Source organism: Geotrypetes seraphini, chromosome 1 (assembly GCF_902459505.1).
Source record: "Geotrypetes seraphini chromosome 1, aGeoSer1.1, whole genome shotgun sequence".
NCBI classification, from domain to species: domain Eukaryota; kingdom Metazoa; phylum Chordata; class Amphibia; order Gymnophiona; family Dermophiidae; genus Geotrypetes; species Geotrypetes seraphini.
Window position 1 is genome coordinate 215,699,982 of NC_047084.1, and position 21,143 is coordinate 215,721,124.

General features: G+C 42.9%; 1 protein-coding gene across 4 annotated transcripts in view; it reads left to right on the forward strand.

The window, feature by feature from the left end:
* The window catches only part of TEC (tec protein tyrosine kinase), a 223,842-nt gene that overhangs the window by 145,647 nt on the left and 57,052 nt on the right, over positions 1 to 21,143 (forward strand). For all 4 annotated transcript variants that reach the window (XM_033945988.1, XM_033945979.1, XM_033945998.1 and 1 more), the window contains 2 exons: positions 9,693 to 9,758; positions 19,643 to 19,697. In XM_033945988.1, coding sequence (XP_033801879.1) covers positions 9,693 to 9,758; positions 19,643 to 19,697 — 121 coding nt within the window. The remainder of the gene's footprint in view (positions 1 to 9,692; positions 9,759 to 19,642; positions 19,698 to 21,143) is intronic.

Sequence of the window (21,143 nt, forward strand, 5' to 3'; positions counted from 1 at the left end):
TCAGATCTGATTCAGCAGATCTGCTCAGTGTTGCGCTTTGAGGAGACGCCGCCTGAGACCCTGAGTGTGGAAGGCCCTCTTCTTTGGGGGTTCTCCTCTGCTTCCCGTTCTTGTCCGATACATCTGGTTTTTCTGGATATTATTCTGGCGCAGTGGACTTTGCTGGACCCTTGGGGAGACCTCCAGGATCCTCTCGAGGGGACAGCCGCTGGTACTGGGGATTTAGTTTTTTTTTCCATCTACCAGCGACGAGGCGTTTGTGGCACACCTTTTTCAGAGGGACAAGCTCTCAGATCTGATTCAGCAGATCTGCTCAGTGTTGCGCTTTGAGGAGACGCCGCCTGAGACCCTGAGTGTGGAGGCCCTCTTCTTTGGGGGATCTCCTCTGCTTCCCGCTCTTGTCCGATACATCTGTTTTTTCTGGATATTATCCTGGCGCAGTGGATTTTACTGGAGGCATCTTTTCGGTTTGCGTGCTCCTTGGCTTGTTTGTATCCCGTCCCGGTGGGGGATAGGGCTACCTTAAAGTCGCCAGTGGTGGATGCGGTGGTCTCAGCTATGGCTACGCGGCATGCTGTGCTCGTCGAGGGCAGTTCTGTCTTACGGGACTCTGAGGAGCGTAAGTTGGAGATCATTCTTAAACTGAATTTTGATATGTCTTCCTTGGGGGTCCAGGAACCTATTTCTGTGGGACTGGTGGCTCAGGCTGTGTTTTGGTGGGCCGAACAGGTCCTTGACAGTGAGTCTGATGGTCAGGAGATGATGAAGATTGAGATAGAGGATGTCTGAGAGGAAAGAGGCAGCTATGATTTCTTGCAGACGTCTGCCAAATCCATGGTTGCACATCGGACCTTCTGGCTTCGGGCTTGGTTATGGATGCGGTGTCTAACACTAAACTCACTAAATTTTCTTTTCCAAGAGTCCTTGTTGGTTACAGAGGTTTTGAACAAGTTAGTTCAAACTCTGACAGACTCTAAAGTGCCCCGCCTACTTGAGGACTGTGCCTGCCAAGCTATTCGAGATGGCACTGCTCGGGGATGTCTGCGAGATTTCTGCAGGTACCGCTCTAGGCATGGGACTACTCTCTACCCAACCTCTGGTTTTGCCCGGGGTCGTTCCTTTAAACGAATGCAGTCCTGTCAGGGAGCCCTTCAGGGGGGTGGGAATCACTCCGCCAGTTCCTCCGCTGTCTGTCCTGCCCAATGACTCTGTACCCGTGCCCCCTCTGGTTTCGGTGGGTGCTCAGCTGGAGGTGATTCGGCATGGTTTCTGCTCTGCAGTTGGCACACTCCCTGCCAGATCATTTTGTAGCTTCTCCTTGTTAGGCAGTGTGGAAGAAGCAGGTTTTTCTCAAGACCCTTCAAAGATTGCAAGATCTCTAAGCTGCTGTTCTGGTTCCCCCTCAAGAGTGTGGCACTGTCTGTTACTCGATTTACTTTGTGGTGCCCAAATTACAGGGGTCCTTTTGGCCCGTCTTAGTTTTGAAGGGGTTAACGGGGCTCTCAGAGTTCCTTCTTTTCGCAGAGAATCACTGCGATCTGTAATTCTGGCGGTTCAGCCGGGGAATATTTAACCTCTCTCGCCTTGTTGGAGTCCTACTTCCAATTCGGGCCTCCCATCAGCGCTTCCTTCGCTTTGCGATCTTGGGTCAGCACTATCAGTTCTGTGCGTTTCCTTTTGGTCTGGCCACGGCTCCACAGACATTCACCAAGGTTATGGTGGTCGTCGCAGTGGCCTTGCGGACAGGGGGCATTCTGGTGCATCCCTACCTGGACGACTGGTTGATTCAGGCGAGGTTGTCTCAGTAGAACACCCGGGTCACGGCTCGGGTGGTGGAGTTTCTGAAGTCGTTGGGATGGGTGGTCAACCTTTTCAAGAGTCAATTGGCCCCCATCTCAGTACCTGGAGTATCTTGGGGTTCTGTTCCACACCTCCTTGGGAAGGTATTCTTCCCAGAGGCCCGGGTAAGCAAATTGCAATCTCATTCACCTGCTTATGGCATCCCGGTGTCCTCTGGTGCAGGATTTCCTCCGAGTCTTGGGGTAGATGGCGGCTTCCCTAGACGTAGTGAGGTGGGCTCAGGCCCACATGTGTCCTCTCCAGTATACTCTGCTTCGGAGGTGGCTGTCCCTGTTCCTCTGAGGGGATTGGCGTGTTTCAGTCTTCTTTGGTGGCTCCAGACCTCCCACCTTTTTCAAGGGACGAGTCTGGATCAGCCACAGTGGACGGTGCTTCTCATGGATGCCAGTTTCCTCGGTTGGGGAGCTCAGTGTCTAGGTCACTCAGCTCAGGGCATCTGGTCCAAGGAGGAGGCGTTCTGGTCGATCAATGTTCTGGAGACCAGAGCTGTCCGTCTAGCACTGTTAGCCTTTTGCTCCTTCTTGATGGGCACGCAAGTCCGGGTTCTGTCAGACAATGCCATAGTGGTGGCCTATGTCAGTTGTCAGAGGAGCACCAAGAGCACTCAGGTGGTGCAGGAGGCGGCTCTGCTCATGGTCTGGGCAGAGTCTCATCTTAAGGACATCTCGGCCTCCCACATAGCTGGAGTGGAGAATGTTCAAGTGGACTTCCTCAGTCATTACGTGCTAGATCCTGGAGAGTGGTGTCTAAGCTACGTGGCTTTTCAGTTGATAGTGCAGTCTTGGGGTCAGTCCCTCTGGACCTGATGGCCACAAGTGTCCATGCCAAAATAGCCTGCTTTTCGCTTGGCCTTTTTCGTATGTTGGATTGATTCAGCCTCGTTTTAACAGAGGACTTGTTATTTTGTGACTTACAACCTTGCAGTGACCCCTGATGCAGGCGTCTTTCAGTCGCCGAAACAGTGCTGTGTCGAGTCCACATCTTATATATGTTTCCTTTAATGAAATAAACAGATCTTTTTACATCAGTGATCTTCAGTGGAGTGTTCATTGTCCGTTCCCACTTTCTTCTGTGCGTTTTTGAACCCCTGGGTTCCTTGCCCTGTTGGACTTTTGGTGTTCAAAGCAAAAATATAGAAAGGAAGATAATACAATAAATGAATAGAATTATTGAACAATCAATTCTAACTATACTATTAAGTATTTAAAGCAAACAGTGGTGAACATATCATAAATTATACAGACTTCAGTCTTTGGAACCTCTTATGATATACACCATTACAGGTTCCTGTCTTGTGTATTGTTATAATCATTTATGTCCACCACCCCCTACCAAAAAGTTTTTTTAAATATTATTCAACCACTTAATTATTCCCTAATAAGTTTATTATCACTAATTTAATATTGTAATATGTATTTGTTTTTGAGAATGGTAATGGTATATATCATAAGAGGTTCCAAAGACTGAAGTCTGTATAATTTATGATATGTCCACCACTGTTTTAGTTTTCTTGAAACTATATATATATATATATATATATATATATATATATAGTGACAGGGATCCGGCTAGGCCTAATAAAGCCAAGGGAAAAGCTCCTGTAAGTATCACTAAAGTTCCAGTGACTAAGTGGAAGAAACATCCTGGGTATAGTGGAAATCCTGTGCACAATGTCAAGAGTGAGCCTGCCCCTTTAAAAGTTCACAGAGCTCAGGCAGGAACTAGAAGGACAGGGCTCTTTAAGAATTTAGCTGACTCTGCTGTTAGGGGGCGTGGTTGCTGGCCGAGTCTCCCTTTTTCTGAGCTTCCCTCGTCAGAAAGAGAGGAGGGGCAGCTGGGACTGGAAGCTGAGGAAAAGCTGAGAAGGAAGCCAGCTGGAGCAGCTAACTTAGGGCCAGCACAGGAAGGTTCTCACCAGGATTGGGAAATGGAAAACCCTGAAGCACAGTCTGAGGTTTGTGATATGGACTGGCTGGAGAACAATGTTATGCCTCAGGGGGAAGAGCACCCCATGGAATGGAAGTAGGTTTGGGAAAGCCTGAATTTTCTTTTCCTTTGTGAAAAGTTTTTCCTTTTTGGAGTTTTGTGTTTTGAAAGTATTTTTGTACACTGTTTTGAACCTGTGCTGGAAGCTGCAGAATTTACCTTGAGCTTAGATGATTGGACAGAGTGGCAACACCTGTAAGAGAACCGGCCTCTCTGCTCCTACTAAGGGGAATTGCTGTTCAAGGTTACCACAGACATAATTAGTGCCAATACTGTTAAAAGCCTTATATCCTAAACTATTACCAGAGGCATGAACTGTTCTATCTTACCTTGAAGGTGGCCTATAGGATGAACTGTGTTTTGTGTTATTATTGTTGTTTGAACCTATCTCTGAAAGCACAGCCAGTGCTGGGATTAGAACTGGCGTGTATGAGAAAAGAAGCAGCAGAGAAAACTGGAATGTTTGGTTTTTTTTATTGATGCCAGATTTTGACCTTTTTGTTTGGAACTTTCATTGATGTTCAATAAAAGTGTAATATTTGGACAAACCAAGCCATTTTGGTGTGCAATTTATGGGAGACACCAGGCAAGCTGTGTTCCACCACCTTTACGCTCGCGCCAAGACTAGGATTCTGTGGAGCTACTAGGCCTCGCCAGGATCTCGGTCCCACAATATATATATATATATATATTTCAAGAAATCTAAGCTCCTGTGAAAGAATGGCGAATCATTCCCTCTCTCCCCCTTATCTGTCACAAATTGACCCTTATTTTATTCCTTATCTTATTTAAATAGGCCTTATAGGGAAAGATACTTCAGCAAACAGACCTTGCAGAAACAAGCCTCTGTCACGCGCTGAGCTTAAGGGTGATCACGAGATTCATGCATTGTAACGTTTAGAATGTCACATGCAATGGTAAGCTTTTAGAATCATTAGATGTGTAAACAAGGGAATCACTTTATTGTAACCATTATAATGTATTCAGATGTCACGTGAGATGGTAGCCTTGAGAATCACATTAGATATGTAAACAAGAGAGTTACCTTGGTGTAATCCGCACTGTAAATGCATGCTGAAACTGTAACCTTGCAAATCATTAGATAAGTAAATAAGGGAGTTAAGATACTCAATAAAAGGGTTAGAGGCCCTCCATTTAGGGACGCCTCATCCCAATCTGAGCCTATGTGAAGCCTCATCCCTACACTACACTTTATCAGATGCTATGATGGCCCTAATAGTTATTAGTATAGTTAGAATTGATTGTTCAATAATTCTATTCATTTATTGTATTATCTTCCCTTCTACTTTTTTGCTACCAATTATTATACATTATCTTTATGGGGACTTTTGGTGTTCGGCAGGTTGATAGTTTTCTGGAAAGGGGATGGGGGATTTGATATATTACCTTTCTGTAGTTACAATCAAAGTGATTTACATATGAAAATACAGGTGATTTACATATAAAATACAGGCACTTATTTTGTACCTGGGCTAATGGATTAAGTGACTTGCCCAGAGCGGCAAACAGATCTATTCCCCTGTGAGTAGTTCTTCTGCAGTGGGACCTTAACCTAGTCATATGAGCACTCACTAGTTCCCCTTGGAGCCTTTGAAATAGGTTTCTTTATTGCATTTTATCTTGAAGTTGGTTTACCTGGCTATCATTTTGGAGGATGGATCTTAGAGTTACAAGCTCTCTCATCCAAGGATCCTTTTGTCTGTCTCTGCTGAAATTTAGACCATGGTTCGCCTTTCCACCTGAATCGGGCAAGTTCTGGAATTTTAAAGTCATCCAGACGAGTGTCGGTCTAATATTGCATATGCTAGAGAATCAGAGTTCTGTCAGCCTATCTTGAAGTGACAAACGCCTTCAGGAAATCAGACACTTTTTGGCTTGTTCACAGGGCTATGCAAAGGTGAAGCTCCTGATAAGTCATTCTCGGGTCACCCGATTAAAGCAGCTATTTAGACAGGGTATATCCTCAGTAATTGTGGTTCCAGAGAGGCCTTGGGCTCATTCTATATGATCCTAAGTGACTTTCTGGGCAGAGGCCTGGACAGTCACTACAGAAGATATCTGCAAAGCAACAACATGTTCATCACTACATTCCTTTGGAGCCCACTACAAGATTAATTTGTTATCCAGGTGGTACAGCACCTTTGGCAGAGCAGTGATGGAAAGGGTCTAGCTTTAGTACGTTACATTGGATTGGACTGGTCTAACAGGATGAAAAAAGGTGAAATTTGATATTATCCGATAATTTCCTTTCCTTTATTCCTTGTAGACCATCCAGGACCTACCCAGAAGGTCCACAGAGGAGGATAATTATCATAGGATTATCAGTCTGTTTCTCCTTGGCTCCTTCAGTGTCTTAAGTCAAGAATTCAGTTTTCCATCTTATCTCATTTTTCAGTGAGCTGTTGGGATTTTTTTTTAAGTGTGTTAGGCATTCTGTATAGTGTATTTTGTTCTTGTTTTGGCATAAGCAAATTTGCAACCTATCCTTGAAAACAGGCATGATCCCGAAGGATTGGAAGATAGCCAACGTCACGCCCATCTTTAAAAAGGGATCAAGAGGTGACCCGGGAAACTACAAACCGGTGAGTCTGACCTCGGTTCCGGGGAAAATGGCGGAAGCACTGATAAAAGAAAACATCGATGAACATTTGGATAGAAACGAACTTCTGAAAACAAGCCAACATGGTTTCTGCAGGGGGAGATCGTGCCTAACTAACTTATTGCACTTCTTCGAAGGAATTAACAAAAGGATGGACAGGGGAGACCCCAAAGACATCATATACCTTGATTTCCAAAAAGCCTTTGACAAGGTGCCTCACGAACGTCTACTCCGGAAACTGAAGAATCATGGGATGGATGGAGACGTACATAGATGGATCAGAAACTGGTTGGCAGGTAGGAAACAGAGGGTAGGAGTGAAGGGCCACTACTCGGACTGGATGAGGGTCACGAGTGGTGTTCCGCAGGGCTCTGTGCTCGGGCCGCTGCTATTTAATATATTCATAAATGATCTAGAAACAGGGACGAAGTGTGAGATAATAAAATTTGCGGACGATACAAAAATATTTAGTGGAGCTGGAACTAAAGAGGAATGCGAAGAATTGCAAAGGGACTTGAACAAACTGGGGGAATGGGCGGCGAGATGGCAGATGAAGTTCAACGTTGAGAAATGTAAAGTATTGCATGTGGGAAGCAGAAACCCAAGGTACAACTATACGATGGGAGGGATGTTATTGAATAAGAGTACCCAAGAAAGGGACTTGGGGGTAATGGTGGACATGACAATTAAGCCGACGGCACAGTGCGCAGCGGCCGCTAAGAAAGCAAATAGAATGCTAGGTATAATCAAGAAGAGTATTACAACCAGGACAAAAGAAGTTATCCTGCCGTTGTATCGGGCGATGGTGCGCCCGCATCTGGAATACTACGTCCAATATTGGTCGCTGTACCTTAAGAAGGATATGGCGTTACTCGAGAGGGTTCAGAGGAGAGCGACACGTCTGATAAAAGGGATGGAAAACCTTTCATACGCTGAGAGATTGGAGAAACTGGGTCTCTTTTCCCTGGAGAAGAGGAGACTTAGAGGTGATATGATAGAGACTTATAAGATCATGAAGGGCATAGAGAGAGTAGAGAGGGACAGATTCTTCAAACTTTCTAAAAATAAAAGAACAAGAGGGCACTCGGAAAAGTTGAAAGGGGACAGATTCAAAACGAATGCTAGGAAGTTCTTCTTTACCCAACGAGTGGTGGACAACTGGAATGCGCTTCCAGAGGGTGTAATAGGGCAGAGTACAGTACTGGGGTTTAAGAAAGGATTGGACAATTTCCTGCTGGAAAAGGGGATAGAAGGGTATAAATAGAGGATTACTGCACAGGTCCTGGACCTGTTGGGCCGCCGCGTGAGCGGACTTCTGGGCATGATGGACCTCAGGTCTGACCCAGGAGAGGCATTGCTTATGTTCTTATGAGAAGTTGCAGGCTGCACAACGCCATATATTGGTGATGTTACTGGAAGAGTTCATCTTCCCTGTCTCATCTACTGATAGACCAGTCCATATTAATGGTGTTATTCCTCTAACAGAAATCAAGGAAAGGAAATCTTCAGGTAACACCAAATTTCACTTTGTTTATACTCTACTAGTCTCAACTATTCTTGTACTTGATTATCTCTTTGCTTTATTCAACAAGGTTTTCTGTAAAATTCTCTTTGCACACTGTCACCTTTAGGAACATTGTTTATGGTTGGTTCTTCAATCTCATTGGTCCTTCATCATCCACTATTTAACTTTAGAATCCATATTCCGATGCCCCCCTCAGCTCCCCAGGGTTCCGTTTTTTTGTTGTGTTTTTTTTTTTGGGGGGGGGGGGTTAATCTTTGCATGTCCTCTTGGCTTCATTATTTCTTCAGTTGATCTTACAACACTTTCATTGATGATACACCTTCACTTTGATCTTCTATTTCTTTTCTGATCTCAGAGAGAAAACCACACTTATGTTTTTAGGGGTTTCTTTCCTGCTATCCCCTTTGTCCCTCAGTTTACTCTTCATTCTAGACCCCTGGTTTCCCAACCCTTACAAAATCTAGTTTTAACAGCATCTGACTCTCACTCTACCAACACCTCTCCCTCTGCTCTCTATCTGTTACTAGCTTTTCAATATCTGCAAAATCTGGGCTTCACTGATCTTTGCATGGTAGAGAAAATATGGGTTCTTATTTATTTAAAAGATTTCTATTTCGCATAAAGCCTACATGGTTTACATAAGAAACATGCTTAAAAATTCAACAGTACATACATTTCATTAAAACAGTTCTTGATACTTCAAAATGTTACCTCATATAATAATTTGCGAGTGATTGTGTTTTCAGAATAACCCATCACATAAATTATGAACTATTGCAACTCTAAACTTTGGCCTCCCTGACTTTACTACTACTATTAATCATTTGTATAGCGCTACTGGATTTATGCAGCACTGTACACATTTATATACTGGTTCTTTGTCCATGATGTATTCACAATCTTAAGCTTTTGTGCCCAGTGCATTGGGGGTGGGGGGTTAAGTGACCTTCCCAGGGTTCCAAGGAGCTGCAGTGAGAATTGAACCCAGGATCACAATCCGATGGATTAACCATTAGACGACTACTCCACTTCATTCTATACTTTCCTTCAGTGCCCAAGAAACTCTGTTGATTACCTTTACATAAGTTATTACCCTGCATCCTTGATGCTCTTCTAGCTTCGTCACATGCAGGATATTACACAAATTCATAATCCTCATGTATAAATTTATGATCTTACTCCTCTTACCTCTGATCTTTATTTTCTCCAGCATTAATTTTTCATCATTAACTCCTCTTCCAGACCTACCAGGGCCTTACTTGCTGTTCCATATATGCAGATGTCTTTTTTTGTTTGTTTCTTTCTGAGCATTCCTGTTACTGGGACCCTTTGTTGAAATTTTCTCTTTTCCCCTAAAATTCAGTATACTACTTAACCTTCCTTTCCAAGTAAAGGCTCATCTTTTCATCTTGCTGATTTTGACTCTCTGTACCTCTCCTTGGTCCTCTGTCTGAGCTTGTCTGTATTTTAATAATTATTGTGCAGTCTGGTCATTGTTCTGTACAAAACAAAATGTATGTGGATGACCAGAATCAAGAGGTGATCTGACTTAACAGTAGCCTTTTGTTGAACCATTAAAAGATATAATACCATACAAAAAAATCATATCAGTAGTAGAGAAAGTGTATATGTTGATGGAAGTTCCTACTTTGTGGTAGAGGGAAAAATGGCTAAATATGATTTTATTTTGGTCACTTTTAGAATGGAAGGATACATTCCGAGCAACTATGTGACTGAGAAGAAATCAAGCAATCTAGACCAATATGAGTAAGTTACACATTACTTTTCTCATTGGAAAGGATAATTGTATTTCACATACGTTTGTTTGTTCTTTTGTTTTTATTAAGAAAGTGGTCTTTCTAACATCAACAAAACAAAAGAACAATATCCAAACGAACTGCAGTTCAAAATCGAAGGACAAAAATCAAAAGAAAAACTGCAGAAAACAATATACAAGGTATGAACAAATCTTTATTAAAAAGGATTCAATGTAGCAATCAATGCTGGATCAAAGATAGTAAATGATAAAAAATGGTTCTCAAATGAGTCCAAAGGATCCGACACACTCCGTGTTTGAAAACACTCCTTCCTCAGGGGTCCAATAGGTCTGATTGGGCATAGACTCATTAACCATACAACACAAAACAAAAAAAAGCCTTAAGTGCATGAAAACTCCGATCCAGCGGTTGTCCAGGGACTAGCTGGCTGCTAGTCCCTAAACATCCGCCGGATCAGAGTTTTCACGTGCCCTTAAGGCTTTTTTTGTTTTGTGTTGTATGGTTAATGAGTCTATGCCATCAGACCTATTGTACCCCTGAGGAAGGAGTTCTTTCTAACATCAAAGCATTGACCTGATCACTAATCACAGGGACCGTGAATGTTTCCTGGTGTTTTCCTCCTAAGCATTTAAATATTGGCTTTTTGTTCTGGTAAATTCCCCCCCCCCTCCCTCAATTGCTTCAAGACAGAAAATATCTGCTGATGTTTGTCAGGAAGAGTAGCTATAACATTTCGTTTTGGAGGTTTAGATCCCATTCTGAAAGGCTAAAATGGAACTTGAAGTTTACTTGAGAATTATTTTGACCTTTCTTATGTTCCATACTGTGTCTACTACGACTTCCTGGTATGAATGTGAAAGAGCTGAGAAGCTAATTGGTACTTTTTAGGTACAAAACATCTGCTAGATTAATTGTCAAAGGTACTCATTACTCTATAAAATTGATATTTGAGTCACTAAGTTGTAGTTTAATTCATTCTGGGTAACCCATTTTTTTTTTTTTTTTTAAGTGTCATGAATCCAGATTTATGCAGTCTGATTTGTGAGGTATTCTTGGCCTCTGTCAGAATCTGATCCATAATGTTTCCTGATTAAAAATCTATTTTATACCAGCTATAATTTTTTTTAATGGTACGGGGCCCCCTTTTCAAAGCAACACTAGCCCCAAAGTCCTTTAAATCCCTAAGGGCTTCAGGGCATTTACCGCACTGGCCAGTGCTTAAACATTTTGTAAAAGGGGGGCCATAGTTAAGTCGATGGTTACCCTAGCTCAATAGGTCTTAGTTTTTTGGAAGTTCTTGATCTGTCTGTTATCTGTAAATTATATTATATATAGAGTGAAACAAATCCTTGAAACATGGCAAGAGTATTAATTTAAACCACAGTGTCTTAATATGTATATTCAGTGCTGCTCCTAGTATAATCTGAAGATTATACTAATAATATATATGAATAGAATATATGAACAATGCAGTCACTGCACGAGAGAGATGTTTCCTATGCAAGCAGCATACAATTCCTTACGGATGGGTTGTGTACCCCAACTGGTGAGTTGGATTGTAGAAGGCATCAATCACTTTTCTCAGCTCCGCCTCCTTTTCTCCTTGGGCAGTGCCCTCTCACTCTTCAGTCTTAACTTCTACAAACAAGTTGAGAAGATGTCTCTTCCTCTGCTCTGCACTAGATTTGTTATTTTTGGGTCTTAATTCAATCTTTTTTGAGGCTTCTCTGTGCTAAGGTGCCAACATCTTCATTTTTGCTTTAGTTATCAGATGGGATCTCCCTTCCTTTTGTATTTCCCCTATTTGGCTCTCTTTCCTATTTTATAATGTAATTCTTTACCTTAATCCTATCGTTCCAGTAGGACCTTATGTTTTAATGTATGTTACCCTATTTTATTATGTACAAACCACTTAGAAGACTGATAGGCGGTATACAAATGGGACAGCTCTGCTTTGGAGAAGGGTCAGATGTTGGGGTCTGAAGACAGTAGGACCATACTTATAAAAGAGCACCTGCCTGGCTGGCCTGCTTTAACACTTGGAGCTTGGGAATAGGTTCCGTGGGAGCAGTGCTCGCCCCTGTGGAGTTGGGCACTTGAGTGTAGGCTGATTAGATCTTGCAACTCGCAATTGGCTGGAAGCTTGGTGAAGTTCGTTTGTGTAGCAACAGGACCATCATAGCACTTTGGTCCCATACCGCCAGCTTTTCGAAGTAGTTTTTGTTTGGTTTGGTTTTATTTATCACTTCACCTGTGTTCATTACTATGTAGCAGTATCTTGGGATACCGCCTAACGCTACAAAGATTCATCTTTCTTCACTATTGTTGATATTGTCTGGCGGTACTGGACCCATAAAGTGCTATGATGGTCCTGTTGCTACCTTAGCTCGAACTCATTGAGCATGAGGTATGATCTGAGCACTTTATACACAATAATAATTTTTATTTGTTTAAATATTTTGGTTTATTGTTTCTGTGACTTAGAGTGCAAGACAAATGTAATGAACCATTATCCTAAATCCTTGCCAGACAATAAACCATGAGAATCAGGCAGTTCCAATCCTGTTTTCTTTCATGGCTACAGAAGACTGCATTATATCAAGGGTATACATAAAGATTTGATAGCTCCAGGAGAGTCCAGACATCCAGCTCGCATTCAGCAGCCAATTCTAAAAAGTCACAATGATGCCTGGCTGGCCTCCAAGCTCTCCCGCATAGGAGGGAGACTTGGGTGCAGATTTCTTCAGATCAGTGGATGATGGACATAATTCGAGAGGGCTACAATCTCAAATTTTTTTGCCTACTCCAGGACCTTTTCTTGAAATCTTCAGTGGGAAAACCAGAGAAGGCTGCCAAGGTCAGAGCGATGGTGCAAAGGCTGTTACAAATTAGAGTCATAGAGCTGGTTCCAGACTCAGGCTCAGGGAGATACTCTATATCTACTACATTGTGCCCAAATGAGACTCAAACGATTGGAGGCCAGTTCTAAATCCCAAGGCAGCTAATGTGACATTGAAAGTTCCCAGATTCTGGAGGAAACTGTGAGATTGGTCATTGTTTCGGTGGCTCTGGGCAAATTTTTGGCCTTACTGGATCTGACAGAGGCTTTCTTGTATATTTCTGTATTCTCAGATCACAGAAAATTTCTCAGGTTTCATGTGCTAAAGAAGTACTTTCAGTTTGCAGCGCTGCCTTTCATGTTAGCCATTGCACCATGCACCTTCACCAATGTAATGGTGGTGGCAGGTTCATCCTTAGTTGGATGATTGGCTGATCAGAGCACCATCTTTGCTGGACTGCCGCCAGGTGTTGCTCAGGTAGCCCAGCTCTTACAGGATCCCGGGTGGATTATTAGTTTCAGGAAAGAACCACCTGGAACCAACTCACTATCTGGGTGTTCAAAATGGCAGAGGGCCCAGTGTTTCTTCTAGAGCCATGCAAATTGAAGCTCATTTGCCAAACTCTAGACATCTTGGCAAAGCCAGCTCCTATAACTTGGTATTACCTGCAGATTCTGTGATCCATGATGGTGACCATAGAGCACACCTGCACTCCATACAGAGTTCACTGCTGGCACATTGGTCTTCTCAGTCAGACTCGCTCAAGAAGGAGTTAGCTTTGAACGATGGAGGCACGACGGAGCTTAAAATGGTGGCTCTGGCTGGAGTCGTTATCCAGAGGCCTTCCTTTCCACATAGTCATGGGTGATATGACGGAGATCAGTCTGTACTGCTGGGGTGGTCATTGCAAGGGTCACCCAGTGCAAGGTCGATGCCTGCCATCACAGAAAACATGGTCCATCAACAGACAAGTTGAGAGCCATTTGGATTGCCCTCTATTGTTTCCAAACAAGACTAAAAGGCAAAACAGTCAGAGTATTATTGGACAATGCTACAGTGGTGGCATATGTCAACAGGCAAGGGGGAACCAAAAGTTCTTCTCTGAAGATGGAAGCCCAATTGTTTTGGTGGGTGGACGTCCACATGCAGATAAGTGGCACACATAGTGGGCGTGGACAATGTCCAAGCTGATTACTTGAGCAGGCAGATGCTGTATCCAGGAAAATGAACTCTCTTTGGAACAACGCCCAACTGCATTGTGTTGGGAGCACCCAATGTTCAATCTCATGATGTTGGCAGACAAGAAGAAAGCCCCTCAGTTTTTCAATCAAAGATTTGAATCAGGAAGTGTTGGAATGGACGTGCTCATGCAACTGTGGCCAGCAAGAGAACTGCTTTACATGTTACCACCATGATCGATGATAGGCCAGGTCATTCGCAGAATAGCAACCCATCAGGGATTGGTAGTCTTCGTAGCAGTGGATTGGCCATGTTGCCATGCTAAGCGGATCTGATCCACTTGCAATGAGACAGCTGTCTCAGACTACCACTGCATCACAGCATTCTGTTGCAGGGGCCCATTGTATTAGAGAATCTGGAATACAGTACTTTGGTCTTACGGTGTGGCTGTTGATCGAGTAACCTTAGCGTGGAAAGGATATGGAAAAAAAAAAATGCTGATTATACAACTAGATCTCACAGCAGCATTTGACCTGGTAGACCACGGCATTCTGCTACAAATACTAGATACAATAGGAATCACAGGCCAAGTACATACATGGTTTCAAGGATTCCTACAATCCAGGACCTACAAAGTAAAGACAAACAAAGAAAAATCAGAACCATGGTCCAACCCCTGTGGGGTACCTCAAGGCTTGCCATTATCCCCAACACTCTTCAATCTTTACATTGCATCCCTCGGCACCTGCCTAGACAAAATAGGCTTAACTTCCTTTAGCTATGCAGACGACATCACCATTCTCCTACCTTTTGATCAGCCAACGTCCACCATGACAGAAACACTACACATAACTCTAGAAACAGTGGCAACATGGATGAAAGACCACAAACTAAAACTGAACCCAGACAAAACAAAATTCATACTTCTCGAAAAAAATAATCCCCCCCCCCAACCATAACAAACCTAGTAATAAACTCAATCACATACCCCATTCAACCCACTCTAAAATTTCTGGGAATGATGATAGACAGATGCTGCACAATACAACCACAAACAAAACAATACAGAAATCATTCGCGGTCATGAGAAACCTAAGGCAAGTTCGAAAATTCTTCGTCTGAAAACAATTCCAGCTCATGGTCCAGTCCCTAGTCCTAGGTCTCCTCGACTACTGCAACATCCTATCTCCCCTGCCCCGCATCAATGATAAAACAACTACAAACAGTACAAAACACAGCCCTGAGACTAATCTATTCACTAAGAAAACACGACCACATCACCGAGGCATACCTCGACTCACATTGGCTCCCAATTCAAGCAAGAATACTATTTAAATTCTACTGTGTATTATTTAAATCCATAAATGGTGACAGCCCAGCCTACTTGAACAACCGCCTAATCCAAACTACCACAACCAGACACAGGAGAACCCACACACCATTCACATACCCTCCAATGAGAGATATCAAACGGAAAAAACTGTATGATGGCCTTCTAGCCACACAGGCAGCAAAACTAGACCACCAACTCTCCAATCTATTAATCGCAACCCTAGACAACAAAACTTTCAGAAAAGAAATAAAAAACCCTGCTATTCAAGAAATCCATGAAGACTAACTAACACCGTAAGAAACATTTCAATCCTCTGAAGCAACCTGCTCTACTCTGTAACACCTCTGGACATGTCCAGAAATCCTCTTCTGTAATCCACCTTGAACCGCAAGGTAATGGCGGAATAAAAATCACTAATGTAATGATATTCAGAGATGGTGATATTAATTCTTCTCAGTTCTAGAAAGCCAGCAACAGTGGTGGCCTTTGCTTAAAGTATGGAAACTTTTTCGGCATGAGTGCAAGTATAAACAATTGGATCCTTTCTGGGCTTCCATTCCTGAGGTCCTCTTGTTCTTCAAGGAAGGATTGGAGAAGGGCTTGGCAGTTGGATCTCTTAAAGTTCAAGTAGCTATTCTTTTATGCTACCAGGGAGTAGATTTGAGTATCTCTAGCTTCTCAGCCAGATGTTTCCAGGTTCCTGAAGGGAGCACTGAGGCTCTGCCCTCTGGTGAGGCAGCTGTTTCCAATGTGGAATCTTAATATCATATTACAAGCCCTCACTAAGGCTCTGTATGAACATTTATTGGAAGCGTCTATCGTGGATCTGACTGTGAAGATGGTGTTTTTGGTTGCATTCACTTCAGCTAGGAGGATGTCCAAGCTGCAAGCATTATCATGCAGAGAGCCTTTTCTCAGATTCACAGAAGCAGTGGTGTATTTGTGCACTGTGGTTTTTAGTGTTCCAAGTTTAATTAGGAAGTGAGGTTACTTGTGTTTCATCCCACAGGCAAAAAACAGGACAAGTTTTTGAGGTTGCTGGATATGTGGAGGATGCTTCTCTGCTATCTTGAGGTGACAAATGATTTTAGGCTCTAATTGTCAGGAAAGACCAGCCTCCAAGGCATCTATCTCCCAATGGATTTGCATGGCAATTTCCTTGGCATACATTGGTTATAGTAAACAACCGCCAGTCATCTTGAGAACTCACTCTTCCAGAAGTGTGGCTTCTTGGGCAGAATCCAGGGCAGTGCTGCCTGATGAAATTTGCAGGGCAGCCACATGGTCCACTCTTCATAACTTTATAAAGTTTTACAGAGTGGCTGCACAAGCGGATGTAGCCTTTGGGTCCTCGGGGAACAAGAAGCAAACATTGAATACAGGACAAAGTCTGCAGCGGTCAAAACAGCAGTTAGGGAGGCCAAACTTTGAATGGAAGAAACTCTAGCGAAGAACATCAAGAAAGAGGACAAATCATTCTTCAGGTACATTAGTGACAGGAAAAAGAACGCAAATGGGATAGTACGCCTTAGAACACCAGACGGGAATTATGTGGAAACAGATTTTGAAAAAGCCAAACTACTGAATGATTACTTCTGCTCAGTCTTTACCTGCGAGGCACCAGGGCATGGGCCACAGCTGGAAGCAAAGCAAAGCAAGGAAGACCCATTTCAGAATTTTGAGTTCACACCAGCTGATGTTTACAGAGAACTGTCAGGACTCAAGGTGAACAAAGCCATGGGACCGGACGAGTTGCATCCAAGAGTGCTCAGGGAACTAGGCGATGTTCTGGTGAAACAGTTAGCCATGCTCTTCAATCTCTCCCTAAGTACAGGGAGAGTACCCCTGGACTGGAAAACAGCAAACGTCGTTCCTCTGCACAAAAAGGGTTGCAGAGCAGAGGCTGCAAACTACAGACCAGTGAGTCTCGCATCAATAGTGTGTAAACTCATGGAAACTCTACTTAAAGGTAAATTAGACTCGATATTGGATGAAGGGAATCTAAGGGATCCCGGTCAACATGGATTCCCCAGAGGCAGGTCATGCCAATCCAATCTTATAAGCTTCTTTGATTGGGTGACAGGAAAGCTAGACTCAGGAGAGGCTCTGGACATAGTATACTTGGATTTCAGTAAAGCTTTCTACAGTGTCCCACACTGTAGACTATTAAACAAGATGAAATCGATGGGGTTAGGTGAGAAACTAACTGCATGGGTCAATGATTGGCTGAGTGGAAGACTTCAGAGGGTGGTGGTCAACGGCACCCTCTCTGAGACTTCGGAGGTGACTAGCGGAGTGCCGCAGGGCTCAGTCCTGGGACCATCCCTTTTTAACATATTCATAGGGGACCTGACCCGGGGGCTTCAGGGTAAAGTATCACTGTTTGCCGACGACGCCAAACTGTGTAACATAGTAAGTGAAAACAACCTCAAGGACAGTATGACGCAGGATCTGATCATGTTGGAAAACTGGTCCTCGACATGGCAGCTGGGCTTCAACGCTAAAAAATGTAAGGTCATGCATCTCGGCAGCGGAAATCCATGCAGAACATACTCCTTGAATGGAGAAACGCTAGCTAGAACTTCAGAGGAACGGGACTTGGGGGTAATCATCAGTGCAGACATGAAGGCTGCCAAACAAGTAGAGAAGGCTTCATCTTAAGGCAAGGCAAATGATGGGATATATCAATAGAAGCTTCGTCAGCCGCAAACTTGAAGTCATAATGCCACTCTACAGAACCATGGTGAGACCTCATCTGGAATACTGTGTGCAATTCTGGAGGCCACATTGCTAGAAAGATGTGCTTCGAGCTGAATCGGTCCAGCGGATGGCCACTAGGATGGTTGCCGGACTCAAGGGTGTCTCATACGAAGAAAGACTGGGCAAACTGCAGCTCTATACCCTGGAGGAGCGCAGAGAAAGGGGTGACATGATTGAGACATTTAAGTACGTCACTGGTCTTGTCGAAGTGGAAAACGATATATTCTTTCCCAAGGGACCCTCGGTCACAAGGGGGTACCCGCTCAAACTCAGAGGGGGGAAATTTAGTGGTGACACCAGGAAGTATTTCTTCACGGAAAGGGTGGTAGATCACTGGAACAAACTTCCGGTGCAGGTGATCAAGGCCACCAGCGTGCTCGATTTTAAGAATAAATTGGACATCCACGTGGGATCCCTAAGAGGGTCAAGTTAAGGAACTAGGTCACTAGCACTCAGACTCAATGGGGTGGGTCAATAGAGTGGGCAGACTTGATGGGCTGTGGCCCTTTTCTGCCGTCATCTTCTATGTTTCTATGTTTCTATGCTTGTTGCAGGCTCATCTGTCCTACCCCAGACTCAAGGTATGTCCCATCTGTAAGGAATTGTATGCTGTTTACACAGGAAGGAGGGATTAGGTTTTTACCTCTATTATCCTTTCCTGTAAAACAGTATACAATTCCTTACACCTTGCCCTGTCAGAGATGGATACAGCCTGTGTTGAATAATAGTCTGGGTTGAATTTCCAGTGGCTTGGCTCTTGGCATTCAGAAGAGAAGAAAATTATTGTAAGGCAATGGATTAGAGTTCCACTGCTTGCTGTATTCTGCTTTCACAGAGCTACACAAGTGTTAAATGCTGGTTGCGCACAGGTAGGTGATTTGTTTCCACCTTTAGTTTACAATTGCAGTGTTTACTGTCTTTTTATCCTTTTGTAAAGCAAAGTTAACATTATCATGGAGTCCCCTGGAGCCCTCCGTTTTTATCATTTCCTCCCTTGGGACTTATCGCTTGCTTTGGTATAGACTGAAGAGAGAGGGCACTGCCCAGGGTGTCAAGGAGGCAGAGATGAGAAAATCCTATCCATCTCATGAGTTGGGGTACACAACCCATCTGTAAGGAATCTTATGCTGTTCTACAGGGAAGAGAAGAACCTAATCCTTCCTTAGTTTAGGCCCATGTCTAAAATATATGTATGACGTATCTGGACAGCAGCTAAATATTACCACTTTATGGTTAATTTTACAGTGTCCTCACTCTACCCTCCTTACACCCATTTCTTGCAATTTCAGAAATGTTTTAAGGTGTGGGTGCTTATGTCAGCCTATGGGATGTGATGAGATGTTAGAGATTGGTATTTAATGCTCTGGTTTTTTGTATTATGTTTTTATCTTGTAAACCTTTGCAGTATTTAAAAACTAATAAAATAATAGATATGGATATTGGGTCATTCAGTTATTTTCAGCTTATTACTGGCCCAGTACTATCTGTACAAGAATTAAATTCTATGATTAGAGAGGTTGGTGAGCATATAACTTCTTAATATTCCATTTATATTCTAGCGCTTAGGGCTTGTTTTGTGTTTGAATTAGTGGTTATAGCTGGATGTTGACAGGCTGATAGAGTAAACCAGTAGTATCCTTCTGCTGTATTTTCCATGCACTGCTTTCATTACTTTTTTAATTGCTGCAAAGCATACCTGTTAACTTAAACTCCTAAAGAGGAATGGATAGTCATTTATCAATAATTTTGTATATTTTACAGATGGTATAGCAGAAATATGAACAGAAGTAAGGCTGAACAGTTGCTTAAAAAGGAGGTAAGTATTTTAGTTGCTGTTCAGTAACAGTGTATCACAAACTGTGTGCTGCGGCACACTAGTGCGTCACTTGAGATTTTAGATGTGCCGCAGCACACTGTGGAGGAGGAGAGGCACCGGCTAACTGCCTACAGGACGTGCCTCTTGCAGCAGGAGGCATGTCCTGTATGCAATCAGCCGGTGCCAGTGCCTCTCCTTCTCTCTGTGGCCCTCTTCCCTGCTGGCAATCCCCCCCCCCCCCCCCACTGGCATCTCAGGGCTCATCTGGAGGGCCTTTGCACATGCACGGTCGTCAACATGATAACATTACATATGCATGTGATGTCATCACTATGACATCTGCACACTTCTGGATGCCTACGTTTAGTGTGCCATGGCTTGAGAAAGTTTGAAGGACACTGGTCTATCCATACCAATATTGTGCTAAAATTTAATTTAATGTGATGGCCTTCAAAGAGGATTTATATGATCTGCTTTTCTCCATGACAATTTTAATTCTCAGATTTCAGCATTGTTTAATAATCTGTATAACTAAACTAGCCTTTATTCCTGCCCTCCCCACCAAATATATCTGGTTCTCAGGGTGTGAGATACATATGTTCTCAGTACAGGAATATTTTGCTTATTGTGGGTCTCTATGTTGACGCCTTTGGGGAGCTTGGGACTGAGAAAACTTCAGCTAACGGTAGACATGATCCTAATACAAGGGTTATCTTATGTTTCCAGAAAAAGAAAGGTGGATTAAGACATCCGAGTTTTACTTTGAGTAGGTTAGGCTGCAATACCCAACTCAACAAAGAATGACCACCAGACACTCGCACAAGTATAATGAAATTTCTCTTTTATTTAACAATTTAAATGATATAAGCATTAAGCAATTTAAATGATATTAAGTCAATTATAAATTATATACAGCTAATATATTTTGTATATAGTTGTTCCAGGGAGATGTCTCTCTAAATCTCAGAGCTCACTATCTCGATTCTGTGCTGCTGTGCTGTCTTTTTATAATTTTTTCTAACTTATCTATGTCGTGTCGTAGCATACACAATTTGTCCTGTGTTCCTGCCTAGTACAAACTGAAATTTCCTTTGCTTACTGAAATTTTCGACCGTCACATTTCTCTATTACCTAAACTTGTTCTACAGTAATATTTTAACTTCATTAAATTCATTTCCATAGTTACTAACTTATCTACTTTTCCAGAGCACCTGGCTTCTCATAAAATCTGTTTGCTTTTCCTCATGTGTTCTCAATCATTGTCATCTATATACTTTGATTCACCCACGCTCTATTGGTTTTGTTTTCTTACTTCTGTCAGTAACTAATTACGTTTCTTAAATTTTCATTGTGCTCATATCAATGCTCTCTGAACTCCATTGTTTTCTCATCACAAATCTCAGGAGCTCACTGTACCTCACACAGTTCTATTGACTTACTTTCTTA